This window comes from Suricata suricatta, chromosome 2 (genome assembly GCF_006229205.1).
Source record: "Suricata suricatta isolate VVHF042 chromosome 2, meerkat_22Aug2017_6uvM2_HiC, whole genome shotgun sequence".
Lineage (NCBI taxonomy): Eukaryota > Metazoa > Chordata > Mammalia > Carnivora > Herpestidae > Suricata > Suricata suricatta.
Window position 1 is genome coordinate 5,465,703 of NC_043701.1, and position 17,772 is coordinate 5,483,474.

The following is a 17,772-nucleotide window of genomic DNA, read 5'->3' on the forward strand; positions in this document are numbered from 1 at the left end:
TTCTGAGTGTGCCCCAAGAGCAACCTGTGATAGTGTTTTGTAAATGTGCAAAGTTCCAACTGGTAATGAGCTTTGTAGGACTTGGGATCTGGATTAGAATCTCTGATTTGCTGTGTGTTAACTTTTTTTTTTTTAACTAACTTAAAAAAATTTTTTTTAATGTTTATTTATTTTTGAGACAGAGCATGATTGGGGGCGGGGCAGAGAGAGAGGGAGACACAGAATCTGAAGCAGGCACCAGGCTCTGAGCTGTCAGCACAGAGCCTGACGCGGGGCTCAAACCCACAAACTGTGAGATCATGACCTGAGCTGAAGTGGGACGCTTAACCGACTGAGCCACCCAGGCACCCCTCTTCCCCCTAATTTCAGAACAAATTGGTAGGAATATTTGAGACTCCTCTTTTCTTCCCAAATTTTATGTTGAAAAATCTTAAACCCACAGAAAAAGTGCAAGAAAGTACAATGGCTGCTTGTATGTCCGTCACTGAGATTCACCACTTCACATTTAAAAATTTTTTTTTATGGTTTTTATTTTATTTTTGAGAGACAGAGACAGCGCGAGCAGGGGAAGGTCAGAGAGAGAGGGAGACACAGAATCCGAAGCAGGCTCCAGGCTCTGAGCTAGCCGTCAGCACAGAGCCCGACGCGGGGCCCGAACCCACGAACCGTGAGATCCTGACCTGAGTCGAAACCGGACGCTCAACCGACTGAGCCACCCAGGCGCCCCTCACATTAAAAAAAAATAATTTATTTAATTTACATCGAAGTCAGCATATAGTGCAACAGTGATTTCCGGAGTAGATTCCTTAATGCCCCTTACCCATTTGTCCCACCCCCCACCTCCCACAACCCCTCCAGCAACTCTGTTCTCTACGCGTAAGAGTCTCTTATGTTTTGTCCCCCTCCCTGTTTTTACGTTATTTTTGTTTCCCTTCCATCATGTTCATCTGTTTTGTATCCTGAAGTCCTCATATGAGTGAAGTCCTAGGATATTTGTCTTTCTCTGACTAATTTCGCTGAGCATAACACCCTCTAGTTCCATCCATGGAGTTGCAAATGGCAAGATTTCATTCTGCTTGATTGGCGAGTGATTCTCTCTTGTCAATATCTACCACCTCTTTATCCATTCATCCGTTGATAGACATTTGGGTTCTTCTCATACCTTGGCTATTGTCGATAGCGCTGCTATAAACATTGGGGTGCGTGTGCCCCTTCAAATCGGCACTCCTGTATCCTTTGGATGAATACCTAGTAGTGCAATTGCCGGGTCGTAGAGTTGTTCTATTTTTAATTTTTTGAGGAACCTCCATCCTGTTTTCCAGAGTGGCTGCACCAGTCTGCATTCCCACGCCACTTAACATCTGACCACGCTTGCTTTTTCTCATTTGGCCTCTGCTCTATCTTGTGGGTATACGACCCACAAATCCTCTCCCAAGTCGGGAGGGCGTGGGGGTGAAGGGGTTGCATTTGGTGAACAAGTGCAAAAGCCTTCCTCTCCCCTTTGTAGTTGGATAGATACAGCTCCTCACCTTGGACTTCAGGTACTGAATAGGCTCACGGTAATAATGGCCGACATTTGGCCACAGGCCTGCATACTTCACACACTTTGTCGCCTATAGAGACGCAGCCTAACATGCAGATGCCATGAGAAGGGAAGCAATTACCACGTGTAAGTCCTGCAGCTAGAAAGGGGAGGGCCAGGGCATCTGGCCCCTGAGCCTCGGCTGTTCCCCACTCCCACTGCGTTTCCATACCTTGCTAAGATGTGACTCGGAGACCCGGACTCAGGTCGTGCTCTCAGGTGATTTGTACGTTAAAGCCACAGGACTCCTCTCGTTCCTCTTTGCTGCTGTCCCTTTCTCCCCCTTCCCTTTGCCTGTGCCTTATGTATTTATTCAGAAGTCCCTGCTTAACGCTGAATCACAAAAGTCACCCCCAGCTCGCTATGTTTGTATTTTCCGAATAACGGTCTCCTGAGCCCGTAGTGGTGATGGGGTGACCCACAGACGGCTCCAAATGAGCCCCAAGGACCACTGAGTCTCATCTGCTCCTCTTTCTGATGTCAGTCTTCACACTGGCATAGTTCACATGAGCCCTGTGAGACACTACCAGACCCCTGGGAAACAGGCGTGCTCACCTGAAAGGGGACCTGTGACTTCAGAGCCTGAGCCCCGACCTTGTGACCCCAACCCCAGTGCCCTTTCCCCTCACATCACAGCCGACTCGAGGACAGTCATAAATAAAAGCAAAAGAGGCTGGCTCTGAGCTCAGGGACATGCGGCTCCTCCCGCTGAGAAGTGCTGTTGGAGAAATGGATGCCTTTAGATTCACATTCACCCAGAGCCTCACAGCTTCCAACAGCGACCACTCTTATTCTCACAAGAGAAGTAGCCAGGGCTGACCCCAGCCTTCCACGGCTTGCGAGGAGAATGTCCTAAGTGTCCCCAGTCCTGCACCTGCTGCCCCCTCCCCTTGCAGCCTTAGAACATTGAGACAATGGGACAGAACCCTTAAAACCGGGCTGTTCTGGCTTTCAGGTTGGGGGGGGGCGGTGGAGTCAAGGTGGGGCCTCAGGTTGTGTGGACTGCATGACCAGCTCACCAAGGGCGGTGTGAGAAGTGGGCACCATGTCTGAGGCGTGCGTGAGGAGTAGAAGTGGGGCGCCCAGGGCTGGGAGGGCGAGGAAGGAAGTGCCTCCCGGTCCTGTAAGAGGGGGGAAGGTGGGGCCGGGAGGCGGGATGCTGGGGAGAGGTGGTTCTGTGCTGGCCTGGCCCTGGCCAGGTGCCCCCTACATGCACACGGCATCCCTGGTGGCCCTGGCCTGCGGTCGGCTCTCCCTCTTCAGACTTTCCTTGGACTACTTATTCCAGAATCGGGGGAGGAGACCTCTACATTCATCCCTTACCCCCCCCCACCACTTCCCACCCGCCATTCTAGACCACTGTAGCACCCCCGGGCTGCACCCTCTCCCTGGAGGGACCCACTGCAGACTCCAAGAGGCCTCCTCCTTCCTGGGAGAGGAAGGGCCAGGCCTATTCTTCATCCTTCTTGCTGACCCCAGGGTGGACTCCCTCCCAGGGATCCCAATCTCACACCTTCTCTAAGCCCCGGCGTGAGTTCTCTGTAACTACCACTGCCTTCCCCCGAGACTCCTCACTTCACTGAACTCCACCTTGCCGCCAGGAGTAGCCTTAACCTCTGGAACCCGAGTTCGCGCTCCTCAAAAGGCACAGCGGCGCCCTTGTCCCCCCCCACCCCCACCCCACTGCCCCGCGGCTCAGATAGCCCCACGCCGGCTGCCTCCTCCCCCCTCCTCCCCAGAGCGTACCAGCGCCTCTGGGACTCTTCCCACGTGGCCCTGCAAGAGCTGCTGGACCAAGAGCGGCCCCTGCTCGAACCCATGCCGGACCGGGAGCGGCAGTCGTTGCAGTACAAGCTCTCGTCGCTCTACCTGCATTACCTGGGGCTGCTGCGCCGGTTCGACACCCTCTACGACCAGATGGTGCAGCCGCAGAAGCGGCGGCTGCTGCGGCGCCTGCTGGACAGCGTGGCCGGCCGCGTGCTGGAGCTCAAGGACGAGCTGGTGCGCGTGGACCTGAGCGAGTACCACTGCCTGGACCGCGTGCTGCAGGACCTCAAGTTCACCCCGGTGCGCGCGCCTCGGGGCCACGCCCACGCCAGCACCGCCCTCCGGAGACGCGAGGCCACGCCCCCACCGCCAAGGGCGGGAGAGGGCGGGGCGAGCCTGGAGTTGGTCTGGACTTCCCGCGCACCGCCCTGGGTTTGGCGCTTCTGCGAGGGAAGGAGAGGGGGGCAGATCAGTGAGATGGGGTTTGATCGGGAGAAGGGGTTTCAGGAAGAGGGGGTGCATGCTACTAAGGAGTTGGAGGGTGGCTAGAGAGTCCGGCTGGAGGCCTCGCGAGGCTGGGAATACCCACCAACCACAGGGGATTGGTGAAGAGAATGCCCTGCAGGCTTGCTTTTCAAAGCGTGGTCCTTGGAAGCGGCAACATCAGCATCACCTAGGAGTTTGTTAGAAATGGATTAGGGCTCAAACCTTCAGCGTTTGTCCAAGCCCCTTAGGGGATTCTGATGCACAGCCAGAATTGGAGCCGCTACCCATTACGTATCATCATCCGCCAGAATTCAACTCTGTTTACATGGTGGAGGCCGGGGAATAGAAGCTTGACCTTTGGGGGGTGGAGGGGATCTGCCCATAACCCATAAATCTCCCACCCCAGAGCTCTGGGATGAAGGAAAGCATCACCAGGGTCTGTGTAAGCAGCTGAAAATGGCAATGATCAGCCAGATGGCCTGGATTTTGATTCCTGACCCTCCTTCCTCCCTATTGCCCCAAAGGCAGAGCTGGAAGTTCCCATCCCCAAATACTTCCTGCTGGAGCAGTCCACGATCCTGAAGGACCGGGAGCTGAGGCTGGCAGAGATCTTGTCGAGAATGAAGCCAGAGACCTCCGGGGAGGTAAATCCGGGTGGCACCCTCCCAGAGTCCCCTCATCCCCCGCTCCCAAAAGAGAGATGCCATCCTCCAGGACACAGAGAGGACTTTCCTTGCCCTATGCCCACCTCTGAGTGCTCTTTCGATAATCCCTGGCCCGCTTCAAGGATGCTCTTGTGCTCCGTGAAACCAGGATAGAGGACGGGACCTGGGCACTTGCCTGTCCCGGGAGGACCGTGTCTCCAGCTTGTCCTTTGGTGAGCAGTCTCCCAGCTACCAGCCTGAATACAAGCCCTGTCCCCTCTCCTCCTGCTCCTTTGCCGATGTTCTGGCCAGCACATTCCAGAAATGCAACGGACCACGGCCGTAACCCTACTGCAAAGGGCTGAGCGGGCCAGGCAGGGCCGGCTTCGAGCCACCTTCATGCGGGAGATTCGGAAAGAGCAGGAGCAGAATCAGAAGATTCGAGAGGAGGGTTGGCGCAAGTTCAGTCAGGACCAAGCAGCTCTCTCCATTCAGAAGGTAATCCCCGGCACCCAGGAGGAAGGTCCGGGTAGAGTCACCGCTTCCAGGAAGACTGCCTGGCTCACCAATTGAGGACAGAGGCACAGGAGCTTGGATTCTGTTGTCCAGCAACAAAATCCCAAACTAGGGACCTAATCAGTCAATAAGTGTGTTTCTTGTTTATTATTTATTCTACACTTCTGTCCCCCAAAGGACTTGAAGTGGGATATCATAAATGCCCCCCAAAATAGAAGGCTCATTAAAATTAGGAGAGAGCTCTCAGTACGGATCCACCGCGCTGGTAAAGTCTGTGAGCCCGAACTTAGGCCTGGTGAGCCTAAGCCATAATAATAAATGCCCTTTGCTTTAAAAAAAAATTAAAAATAAAAAAATAAATAAAATAAAATTAGGGGAGAAGGAGCCATAGTGAGGTAGCAGAACAGAGTGGATGATCATTCTGGAAACTCGTAAGACCGTTAAAGATGAGTCACTAAAATGTAGCCTGAGACTCCTGGCAACTGAGGTAAAAGGAAACAGTGATTGAAATAGAGTTTGAGGACTGATGCGATCCAGGTGTCCTCAAGTTCTGTGCCTTGACTTTCACACGGAAATAACATAATCGCACCTCATCCCGTCTCACTGCAGAAAACCCAGCCCCGTGCCTCGGTGTCCCCAGGCCTTCTTAAGATCCTGGTGGACACCACCTCTTCTGCTCTGGACGCCATCCTGTACCTCTCAGCCCCTGCTATCCACCCCAGTGTGTGTGTGTGTGTGTGGCCCCTCTGTCATCACTGAGACGCCACTGACACAGGCCTACTCTGTTTGGTGGTGGTTACCAGCTTGAGGAGACTGGAGGGGTCCTAGGAAAATTCCAGCGCAAGAAAGGGAATGCTTTGCTCCCACAGCATCTCCTGAGGCCCACTCCCCTGCCCTGTCGCGGCAAGTCTCTCGCGGCCTTTTCTTTCCAGAGGTGGCCCCAGAACTGCCGACGTGGGGCTGATCAGTGTCCTCTCCCAGCTTCTCTCTCCAGTCCCAGTGCCTCAGGAACTGTCTGCTAGCCCAAGAGAGGAAACCTAGATCTTTTTTTTTTTTTTTTTCACATTTATCTATTTTTGAGATACAGAGAGAGACAGAGCTTGAACAGGAGAGGGGCAGAGACAGAAAGAGATACAGAACCGGAAGCAGGCTCCAGGCTCTGAACTAGCTGTCAGCACAGAGCCCGATGCAGGGCTTGAACCCACGAATGTGAGATCATGACCTGAGCCAAAGCCTGAGCCAGGTACCCCTAAGAGAGGAAACTTAGAACCCCCTTCCATCAAAGCCCAAAAAGCAAACCAACCAACAAATAGCGACTCAAGAAGATATAGCCTCTCCGAATGGGATAGTTTTAGATGATTAATCAGTACATGGCGCATGCCTGTTTGTGTCCCCTGCATTTGGGTGACTGCACCAATGTCTGGTTGACCCCGGACCAGGAGGAGGCCCTGCCCACAGGGCTCGCTAAAGCAAGATTTTCGAGAAGGAAGGTCAGCTGCAGAGAGAGAGCCCCCTGGGGGCCAAAGCAAATCATTTTGTCCCTGTTGCCAGACATCAAGAATATGGAAATACTGTGGCCACAGAGGCTGCTCAGGGAGGCTCTGTTATGGAATGGAAACCACCTGGTGAGGCACGCACTGCCTCTCCCTGCTCAGTGCCCCGCCCCCACCCCCTAGGACTGGGCTGTTCTCCAGTCTGGGTCTGCTAGTGCAAGTGGCTGGAGGCCTGGGGGAAGAGCCCCGGGCAAAGGGTCAGGAAACCTGGTCCCGGCTCAGCTCTGGCCTCATGGGCTTTTAGACCCGAGAGAGGCCACATCCTGTCTCTAGCCTCGGTTTCCTTGGGTCAAAAATGTAGGAATGAATCAGGGGAGCTCCACCGTTCCTACAGCACTGATGTCTATGGGCCTGGGGGGAATCAAGTCTGGGGGGAATCCTGAGAAGTAGAGCGGGGGTGCTTCTTGGAGAAGGTGGCCTTTGAACTCTACATCAAGTGATACTGCGGATTAGAGGGGCTGAGGAGGGGGGAATTCCTTGGGGCCCTGGGGAAGCAAAGCCTTGGCACTTGACCGTGTGGGTGCACGCCAGCCCCACCATGTTCTGGGCAGCTCCTTGCCCGCGGACTGCCCTGGGAGGTTCCTTTCAGCACTCTTCATCCACCTCCTACCCCCAAACTCCCCTAGCCAGACTTTTCCTTGGGAGCGGCTGCTGCTTCTCCCCAGGGGCTGATGGCAGGAGCCACATCCCTACAGAAATGCAGTGTGGGAGTGTCTGAGCCCATGTGTCCCCCTCTCCCGCCCCCACCAGGTGTGGAAGGGTTACCTCCAAAGGAAACGCACTCAGCAGGACCGGCTGACTGAGATGGCGTTCATTGGCATGGTAAGTGGCCCCCACCCCCAGCCACGGCCATAGGCCGGAGCATGAGGTGGGCCAGTGCATGGGATTCTCTCCCTTCCTCTTTTGTCAGAGTGCAGCCCTGTACAGACCCTCACTGCCCACACACCTCCATCCATCCATGCCACTCATGGTTGGCATGAGTGGAGGGGTTTGGGGACCCTGGTTAAGGGGTCCTTTGGGGTTTGAGAAAGAGGAGAAAGGAGCAGAAAGCCACCCATGAGCCAGGTCCCTTATCACCTTCCTTCTCCAAAACCCTTGGAAGGGTCTCAAATGTGGGGCGAGGTGAGAGATCATGGTGCAGAGCATCCTGGACCTCATGTTCATGCCTCTGGCTGCAAGGAGAGGCTGTGTGGGCAGCCCCAGCAGAGGGAGGAGCCCACGAGACTAGTGGAAATCGCCTCCCTCCTCGCTCCAGGCTCTGGCAGCCTCTGGGAGAACGATGAGGGCAAATTGGGGTGGGGACATATCCCTTCACAGCACTGTGTTTCAGGCCACAGTCTCCCCACTTGTTCTGGGGGGCCCAGCCTGGCTTCTTACTATGCAGGCACTATAGCATAGTCCCTGAGTGTTAACATGAGTGTTACCCATGTACATGGGCACGGGGCTGAGGGGGACAGTGCAGGTGGTTAAAGGGTCAGCCCCCAGGGTGTGTGGACAGGCGGGGTAAACAGGCCCCACTCCATGAATAGCAGCTTTCCTGTGCTCTCCGATGGCTCTTACATCGGGCAAGTCTCTGCTGACTTAGGAAAGGGAGGCCCTGGGAGGGGTGAGGGGTGTGATCCCTGAGAGGGGCCGTGCAATGCACAGAGCCTGTGAGGGCCTTCTGATGAAGGGAGTTGGGGAAAGGCTGGGGCCCCAAAGGGATCAGAGACAAAGCCTGGGGTGGCTCTTCCAGGACGCTTGGGGGCTTCAGAAGGAGGGAGGGCCCAGGGGGCACCACCTAGGAGTGGAGGTCAGCCTTGGGGGTTTGGAGAGATGGGCCCCCAGGAGGCTGGAGCGGGCAGGGGGAGGCCAGGGTCGGGCCTTGGGGGGCGTTGAGGGGGGCATGGCATGGTGGTGGGTGAGGAATGAGCCTGGCCGCCCGGGCCCATCAACAGTGTGAGCTCAGCGTTTTCAGTAATTGTCTCTGCGCAGAGTGATATTTAAAATACATTTGGGAGCCAATGAGGCGGGAAAGTGGCTTCGAGAGCGGCTGCCAACATGGGCCGCTGGGGCGGGGGTGCGGGTGGGGGCTGGGGCCGGAGGCTCACAGGGGAGAGTGTGCTGGGGGGAGCGGGCAGGGGGGCCGGCCCAGATGCATCTAGCAAACTCATTACCAGAGTAATTTACACAGGCGAGTTTGGGCTCCGAACACAATTTCTCCTGATGTAGGCATGCCCGTTGTTCCGCGTGGGTGTGCGTACGAGGCCTCCGTGTGTGGGTGTGCTGGGAGCGAGGGGGGCAGGTGTGTGTGTGCCAGGGGCCAGGGGCTGGGCCCTCCCCACTCCCCCTCCTGAGACCCTGGGCCTCTTCTCTTCGCCAGCTCCCTTCACCCAACCAGGTGGAAAACCTAGGGGTCATGTCCCAAGCTGGCTTTGGGGACGATGTCCGGAGACTCTGCCAGATAGAGAAGGAGGAGGAGTTCCAGGGGGCAATGGTGAAGACTCATGATGCGCTCAGAGAGACAGAGGGACCTGACATAGAGGAGAAACTGAAGGGGCAAATCCGACAGTGGTTTCTGGAGTGCCAGTCAGTGTCCTCGGTTTCAGCCGACCCAACCAATCCCTCCTTCCCTGTGCCCCACAGGGTCCCCACGCCTGCTTTGTCCTCTAGTCCAGACTGGGCCCTTTTCTCCATTCCCTTCCATCCCCCCCCCACTCACTTCTTACACACCTGACTTCAATCTGGGGCTCCCCAACCTATAAGACCATCTCTACACATGACTTCCCATTTTCCTGGATGGAAGAGAAAATACCAAAACCAGATGGGGAAAGTAATCATGGATGCCGCCCTGAGGAATCTCTCCTTCCTAAACTGTACCTCTCTGTTCATTTCCTCTTGTTCTCTATCCCCTTAGTCCTTTTTCCTTCCTCACCCTTTCCTCTATTTAACTGTCCATCCATTCACCCACTCTTCTACTTACCCACCCATCCACTGTCCGTCCACCCATCCATCCATCCACCCACCCATCCACTGGCCATTCATCCATCTATCCATCCATCCACCCACCCATCCACTGGCCGGCCATCGATCCATCCATCTATCCATCCATCCATTCATCCATCTATCCATCCATCCACCCACCCATCCACTGGCCGGCCATCGATCCATCCATCTATCCATCCATCCATCCATCCATCCATCCATCCATCCATCCATCGGTCCATCCACCCACCTGTTCATCTCTCTGACCATTTTATGTTCACTTAGTGCTCTCACTGGTCGATTCCCTGATTATCCAGATGAATCTTTAGGTGGATCCTACCTGATCTTTGCAGACAAGACTCCAGAACAGGTACCCTATAGGTGGGTATAGGAGACTTTCTGTGGTAGGTGGGGCCTGAAGTTGTAGAGCGCACCGAGTGTAAACTGAGGGTGGGGGTGGGGTGGGGGGAAAGATCGGCCTCAGTGAAGGCAGACATGGTTGGAGGAAATGTATGTAGCTAGCAGGACCGCATGGTGGGGAGAGGGTGCCTGTGTCTGGAGAAGGCATCTGTGCCCGGGGAGAGAAAACATTTCTGGTGAGACTTTTGTGGCTCCCAGCCTCCATGGGCCAAGAAAGAGCAGCAGCACTGATCAGAGCACCCCTTTGCCTGATGCCCCTTTTTTTCCTGGACTCCAGTGAGATCACTGGACTCTCAGCTGTCTGGCCCCCACCTGTGACCCTAGCCTACCCCCGTCTCGAGCCTGGGATCTTTTGCTTCTGTAGAATCCCCTTGGTCTTCTCTGAAACCTCTTCCATCATTGATCACAGCTACAAACGGAACTGGAGATGCAGGCCCAGGAGAGCAAAAAAAAGGACCAAGCGAAAAAGAAGGAAAATGAACAGGAGAAAAACGAGAAGCAGAAGAAGAAAGGGAAGGAAGCAAAGACCAGGAAGGGGGTAAGACACCTCCCGGATGTGTGGACCAAGGGCGCAGGGGGAACAGAGTCCGAAGGAATTCCTGGTGAGAAGCTGGTCTGAGGAGAATAAGGGGATCAGATCAAAGGCTGTTTCTATTCTAGGAAGCAGACACAATGCTGAAAGTGTCACCATCCAAATTTATACCTGTGATTAATGCCGGACACAAGGAGTACATAAGTAAGAGGGGAAGGGGCTGGGGAAGGGGGTCCACGCCTTGTCAGGGTCTTGGGGTGACCCTTGGTCCTGGGGAAAGTGGACAGACGCCGTGTGGATCCTGAGGTGGCAGTGTGGGCGTGTGGATGTGGAGGCCGAGGGGAGAATGCCAACGGGGGCCAGCCGTGTGGAGTGTGGGGGTGCCGTGTGACTGTGGATCTGAATCCTTAGGCCTTGGGATCAGGTCTCTGCGGTCCAGGTACCAGACGACCCTGTGAGGACAGAGGTCCCCGCCTGGGTCAGCTTCCTGGTCCCTGCAGGCATGTGCTTGAGACAGAGAGAGACAGATGGAGAGAGACAGACAAGAGAGAGGTGGCTCAGCCTGGGGCAGGTTCCTGGCCCAGTGCGTGCTAGTGCGTACACGTGAGCAGATGCATTCACGTGTGCAGGGGTGCGTGCGTGCCCTGGGACTCTGAACGTCATTCCTCTGTCCGTCTGTCCACGGTCAGATGTGTGGAAGAGCCGAAATGAGAGTATACACCCCAATGAGAGTTTTGACCCCGAGACTCTCCGGCTGGAGAAGAGGAAGGAAGTGGAGCAGGAGATCCGGATACAGGTGAGCGAGGCCTCCTTGCTCCCCACCGGGACCTCCAGCTGCTTCGTGTGCTTCCCCTCAGCACCCCTCCCCTCCCCAGCCCTGCCCCTGCCCCTCTTCTGTAGCAACCTCTGTGCACGGCCTTTTCTGCATCTTTCTAGCTCCACCTTGGTCCATCCAGGTCCCCCACCCTCTGGGGTGCAGATGCGGACTGGGATGGGAGGGGGAAAAGAGGGGCTCTGAGCTGGGCCCACACCCCCCCTCATGCCCATCAGCCCTTAAAGAGGTCCTGCCATGTGGATCATGGGATCTTTCTGACACCCCTGAGGTGGGTGCCATGAATTTCCTGACCCGAGAAAACATGCAATGGCTCAAGTCACACAGAACTTCAAGGGCGGGTCTGGGGCTCCAACTGACAGTGACTAACTCCATCCGGGAGCTTCTCCCCACATGGATGCCATTGGAGAGCAAGGCTCCTGTGTGAGCGGGACATGGATCAGGAGTGGATGTGGACTGGTGCACAGACAGGGGCAGGGGTTCCGGAAGGTTCCAGAAGAGTGTGTAGGTGCTGACTCCCAGGGGCCAGGCTCATTCTTCTCGGAGGCTGCTCTCCTCCTCTCTGCCCCTGTCTCGGCCCGCCCCTCCCACCCGTCCTCTGCAGCCCCTGGCTGCCCCCCCCACACCCCCTCCCGCCGCCCCCCTCCCCAGGTGGATGAGCTGATGCGTCAAGAGCTGAAGAGCTTGCGCCTGGTTGTGGACCGGGAGGAGGAGAGAGCCCTGAAGACTCCGAAGGCAAGAGCGAGGGTGAAGGCCGGGGCAAGGGCGCGCTCACAGCGGGAGGGGCAAGGAACAGACGACAGCTGCCTGCGTGCTTGTTTCCAACCAGAAAAAGACTGAGAAGAAAACTGGGAAGACAAAGAAGGAAAAGGATCTGACCCCGGACAGGTACCGGACCCTTTACCTTATTGTGGGGGGGGGAGCAAGCCCTGGCCCAGGACGGAGCTGCCTTCCGGTCCTGGTTCTGCTGCTGTGCGGCTTAGAGAAAGTCACTTAACCTCTCTGGCTCCCCGTCCTCCTTAACCGAGTGCCTGCCCTGCCCAATGCCCAAAGCAGCTGTGAGGATCAAACAGAAGCATGAGAACGTGCTTCGGAAATGGTGGTGCAGAGGCAGGTGTGCATGGAAGACTGTCCACGGTGCTCCCTCCTTCCCACTCCTCCCTCCCGCCTCTGTCCGTCCCAAAGCCACCTGCCCCGGGACTCCACCTTGTCAGGGGCCCCTGTCGACTTGCTTCTTTGGTGAAGTGAGTCTCAAGCACATGGAAGTCAGCCGCTCTGCTGTGTACAGGAGTGTGGCCATCTTAAATGTGGTTCCTAGGAAGATGCGTGGATTTAGGGCGGTGGAACTTTGGGCAAACTGATGGAGGGAGTGTCTCGGGGGGCCCTGGTCCTCCTCACACACCCCCCCCACCCCCAGAGCACCTGTTGTGGGCAGACTGCCTTCTGGGCCAGTGGGTTGGCGCCGTTTCTTCACGTGCTGGCCGTCCAGTGGCGCCCTTGGTATTTTCGAGCCCAGCTACGAGGCAGGGAGCTCCTGCACCCCTCTCCCCGGGCCCGTAGTGCCGTCACACTCATCTTCGTCTCCATTTCCCTTTGTCCCTGGGGGGCCCCTCCGTGCTGTCCTCGCAGGTCCCTGGACTCTCTGTTTGAAGAGCTTGTTGTCTCTGGCTTTCTAAGGAAGAGCGAGACTGTGGCCCTGAGAGACTACATGGGTGAGATCCCCTCCCCAGCGCCTCCTCCCAGGCCGAGGGACGGTCCCCCAGCCGCGGCCTTTCCCACAGCCAGCCGCCGCCCTCTGCAGCAAGCCTTCTCTGCAAGTGGCTCTCTCGGCAAGTGCCCCGCTGGGTGACACTCGCCAGGTGGCTACCTGTCCCCCCAGGTGACTGCCTCTATCTTGGATCCATTCTGAATCTGGCAAGCAAGTTGCCTATGCCTTCCCTGTTCGATGTGCGGCAGAACATGGCCTTGTGTGCAGTCCTGCGGCTTGGTGAGCTGCCCTGCGGGGAGGGGGAGGGGAGAGCCGATCCAGCCGTGTCTCTAGGGGAAGGGTGGGCGCCTGTTAGGGGGGCTGAGGTGGGCATGTCACTGCCCCGTGGACCCACGCTGGACTCCTCCTGCCTCTCCCAGGCCCTGCAGGAGGCCACACCCAGACTGGGCCACCCCAGAAGCCATGTGGGCCTTGACCTACCGAGGAGACCACGTTTCCTGCCCTTTATCCGATATCCCATAGTCTGTCCCGTTCGCAGAAGACCAGGGTCTTTCTGAAAGTGGTTGATCACACTCCCTTTAATTCCACTCCATCATCATCCAGAAGCGGAAAGAGATGATACAGAAAACAGAAAGGGCATTGATGAGGGCTAGAAGGTTGCCCCCGCCCCCCGACCCAGCATAGAGCCCTTCCTAATAAAAGCCTAGGGGATAGCCGCGATCTGAAGTTCACCCCACCCAGCCCATGGCCTCCTGCCTCACCTTACCCATTGGCTCCACCCCCAACCCCCGACTGGTCCACGCCAGCCTCTGGCCCTTGTCTCTTCCCTCAGGCTCCCCAGACATACACTCCATGGCTCCCCTCATCCGCTCAATCCTCCTGGTGGGCCCCTCGGGCGTGGGGAAGAAGATGCTGGTCAAAGCCGTGTGCACGGAAAGCGGTGCCAACCTGTTTGACCTGTCACCTGACAACCTGCAGGGCAAATACCCTGGCGCGGCAGGCATGCAGATGATAGTGCACATGGTCTTCAAGGTCTCGGTCCCCTGACTTCGGCGTTTCTTGTTCTCAGGCTGCACCGACACGGCGGGGTGGGGGGCTCTGTGCCTAGGAGGTCACCCACCTGCCCACTTGGTGTGACCTCAGGAGCTGGTGAGGTGTCCCTCCCACCCCCTGCTGGGAGTTTGTGGATACCTGAAGCCCTGGCAGGGGGGTGGGGGGGTGGGGAGCAGAGCATCTCCTTCATGGTAGAGACGGGGCTTAATATCCAGCCTCCCACCCAGGAAGGGCAGGGGCCGTGTTCGCACCGAGCTGGGATGGAAGGTGGGGAGGGCAGCACCTGGGAAGTAGGGGCCGGGGCCACAAGGCCAGCCCTGACTGACCCTCTCTTGGACCAGATGGGGAGGTGACCCCTGCCCAGGGACATCTGACGGCAGGTTTTTACTCTCTGACCTGTCCAGGTGGCTCAACTCTCGCAGCCATCTGTGATCTGGATTGGGAATGCCGAGAAGAATTTCTATAAGAAGGTCCCAAAGGAAGAGAAGGAGGTGCGGGGACCCGGGAGCAGCGTGAGCCAAGGGCAAGGCCGGTGGTCCCAGGCTTGTTCAAGGCAGCGCCGGACCTTGCTCACCGTGTGGCCCTGGACAGGTTCCCTGTCCTCCCGCTGCCTTTTTCTCGTCCTGAAGGCAGGACTGAGAGCCCCGCTGGGCCACCTCCCAGTGCCCCCGTGAGGCTGAATGTGGGCGTGTCCTCTGAGAGTACCCAGAGTCACCGGGTCTCACCCCACCCCTCCCCCTCTTCCTGAGCAGATGGATCCAAAGCGAATAAAGAAGCCTCTCACCAAGGCCCTGCGGCTGCTGCGCCCCGGAGACCGCGTGATGCTGATCGGGACATCGAACCGGCCGCAGCTGGCAGAGCTGAAGGGGCTGTGCCGGACCTACGAACGGATCCTCCTGGTGCCACGGCCCGATTATGCTTCTCGCTATGGTGAGGCCCCATGACGTGGAGACAGGCCAGACCGGGGATCCAGGGACCCCCCTCCCAAAGCGTCCTCGCCCTTCTTCCTGTCCCATCGGTGGCTCTGAGACCTCGCCTCCATGGCCGGGATGTTCTGGAAGGGCAGCTAGACAAGCAGCCCAGTGGCCCGGGTCCTGGCCCGGATCCGTGGTCACGGGCCGGCCACTGAAGTCCTCAGAGTCTCATTTCCTCATGTTAAGTGGAGAGGATGAGTCTCACTTCCTGGGAGGGGAGGCACTGATGACCACAGAGCCGCTTTCCAGAAGGCAAACCTCGTTCCAAATACCGGCAGAGGCGCTCACTGTCTCTCCCTGCCGTGTGCCCCCCCGCCCCCACTCAATGCCTGCAGTGCTCTGGAGGCGGATGATCGAGGCCCACGGAGTCCACGTGACCCAGGGCCTGGACGTCAGCGCCCTGGCCAAGGTATCTGACGGCTACACCCCCGGCCACATTCACCAAGCCATCCAATCAGTGCTGACCGAGCGGCGGGTCCTGCAGTTGCCAAAGAGGCCCCTGGTGGCCTCGGAGTTCCTGGGGCATCTGGCAAAGCTGGAGCCCGTGTACAGGGAGGAGGAAGAGGCCCTGAAGGTGAGGCTCTGGGGGTGGGGGGCAGGGAAGGAAGGAGGGCCAGCACAACCGAGGGGCCAGCACTCTGAAGCCCCAGGCCCTCGGCACATTTTACATCCTTCCCTCTGCTCCCCCATGGAGTTGAGCTGGGAAGGGACCAAGAAATCACAGGGAGGGAAAGGTGGGCAGGACCAGCTCACCCCGTTTCCTCAAGGCCAGGAGCCTGCAAGTGCCACCTGTGTGTTGAGAGCCCTTGGTTCATTCTGGCACCAGCTGATGCTCACTTTCTCCTCCTCAGTCAGTGCCCACCGGTGCTCCTGGGGTGGCAGGACGGCCACGGGAGGACAGGACAGAGGGCTTGCCCCCAACAGTGGCTGACCCTGTGGCCTGGAGTGTTTGGTGGGGAGCACGGGAGGCGGGGCCTCTAGCGGGGCGCCTGACTCCGGGAAGAGAGGAGAAAAGGCTGCCAAGGGCATGTCTGTGGACAGGCAAGGGCAAGGTCAGGAGGCAGGCCAGCGGGGGGTGGCTCCAATGCGCTTACCCTTCCCCCGACCCAGGATTGGTACTACAAGACTCCACTGGGCAGGAGGAGGATCCAGCTCATCAAGGACCAGGATGCTGAGGAGGCCAAGCTGGCGAAAGAGAAGAAAAAGAAGTGATGGCTGAGGTCAGGGGGCCCGAGCTTAGCGATGGGCCCGGGCAGTGCCCCGCAGGTGGAGGGCCGGGGCAGACACATAAATGCCCACGTAGCTTGGGGAGCAGCTCTGTCTGTCTATCTCTATGCTTCCCGCCTCTGCTCTGTGCCCCCCTTGCCTGGGCCCAGGCTCCCCCTCACGCCCCACCCCTCCCGGTCCTGTCCTTGCTCACTCATAGCCTTCTCTGCTCATGTCCCAGATCCCTGTCCTCTGACCCCACCCATGTCTTCATCTCCTGTCATTTCCTGTCCTGGCTCCCCAGCTGCCTTCCTCCTTGGGGTTTTTAAGAGAGAAAAATAGGAAAAAGGAGAGAAGGAAAAAGAGAAAGGAGGAGAAGGGTCCACCTTAAGTCTGGAAAACGAGAAAGCAAGTTTGAAGGTGGGCAGTCCCTGGTCCTAGCCCCACTTGGTACTAAGTCCCTGTGTGATCTTACGGAGTCTCTGGGCCTCAGTTTCCTTACCTGTAAAGTGAGGAGAGATTGTACCTGCCACTCTCCAATGTCCCTGGTACTCTAGGGTTTGATTATTCTGCCGAAGTGTGTCGGGGGTGGTGAGGACTCAGGCAACAGCGGGGTGGGGTAGAGGAAGGTTCTAGGGAGAAAGGGTGTCCTAGGCGCTACAAGAGTCAGCACCTCCTCTAGTGGTCTCCACCGCTTTCTGCAACACCCCCTGTCCCCTGCCCACCTGCCCACGCTCCTCCTCCGATCCAGAGCCTGGGGGGTCGGGGGGAGATGCAGCCTCCTGCCCCCGGGTCCCAGGTGGAAGTTCATCTATGGTCCCTCTTGCTGGAGAGGGAAGAGTTGGGGGCAGGGAGGGAAGAGTTGGGGGCACCGAGAGCCGGGAGCCCCAGGGCGCTCGAAAGAAGCAGCATAAAGAACATGTGAGGAGGGGTGCCTGGGGGGCTCAGTCGGTTAAGCGTTCGACTTTGGCTCAGGTCAGATCTCACGTTCGTGGGTTCGAGCCCCGCATCGGGCTCTGTGCTGACAGCTCAGAGCCTGGAGCCTGCTTCTGGTTCTGTGTCTCCTTCTCTCTCTGCCCCTCCCCCTCTCATGCTCTGTATCAAAAATAAATAAAATATATTTTTTAAACTTTTTAATAAAAATAAATAAATAAAAGAACGTGTGAGGAAAAGCCAAGGTGTTCCCACAGCTCATGGAGGCCCGTGACGGCCGTGCGGGATGAGACCGTTTGGGCAGGAGCAAGTCCAGTGCCGTGGCGGCTGCCTGGGGATGGGTTTTGAGTTTTCTTTCCCACTGTTTTCCTTTTTCTCTCTCCAAATGAAAGTGGTCTTCTTATCCTAAGAGCCATTTCCTCCTCCCCAACTGAGACCCCCTCTAACCTTGAAGGTAGAGATGGGAGATCCAGGAGTCATCCAGAGAGATGGAAGGGTCAGACCTAGGGTGGGCATGGGGGGCAGCACCTAGAGTGGGCATGGGGCGCGGCACCAGAGTGGGCATGGGGGGGCAGCACCAGGGTGGGCATGGGGGGCGGCAC

The 17,772-nt window shown here is 57.3% G+C and overlaps 1 protein-coding gene across 1 annotated transcript; it reads left to right on the forward strand.

Moving 5' to 3' along the window:
* Positions 1 to 2,542: 2,542 nt before the first annotated feature.
* IQCA1L (IQ motif containing with AAA domain 1 like) lies at positions 2,543 to 16,359 on the forward strand. Its single transcript, XM_029954767.1, has 19 exons — positions 2,543 to 2,638; positions 3,322 to 3,649; positions 4,360 to 4,479; positions 4,792 to 4,977; positions 7,299 to 7,370; positions 8,911 to 9,116; positions 9,798 to 9,882; positions 10,342 to 10,470; positions 10,593 to 10,668; positions 11,154 to 11,260; positions 11,948 to 12,031; positions 12,126 to 12,184; positions 12,926 to 13,008; positions 13,176 to 13,283; positions 13,837 to 14,036; positions 14,462 to 14,548; positions 14,810 to 14,987; positions 15,367 to 15,605; positions 16,142 to 16,359. The coding sequence occupies exons 1-19, from the start codon at positions 2,628 to 2,630 to the stop codon at positions 16,241 to 16,243; spliced, it is 2,460 nt and encodes an 819-aa protein (XP_029810627.1). The 5' UTR covers positions 2,543 to 2,627; the 3' UTR covers positions 16,244 to 16,359.
* Positions 16,360 to 17,772: the final 1,413 nt, after the last annotated feature.

What these genes read in the sequence shown, in the direction of transcription:
- IQCA1L (XM_029954767.1), top strand. An exon ending in AAGCAAAGACCAGGAAGGGG is followed by an intron (nt 10,471 to 10,592) that starts GTAAGACACCTC and finishes TTTCTATTCTAG; the next exon opens with GAAGCAGACACAATGCTGAA. An exon ending in CGGACACAAGGAGTACATAA is followed by an intron (nt 10,669 to 11,153) that starts GTAAGAGGGGAA and finishes GTCCACGGTCAG; the next exon opens with ATGTGTGGAAGAGCCGAAAT.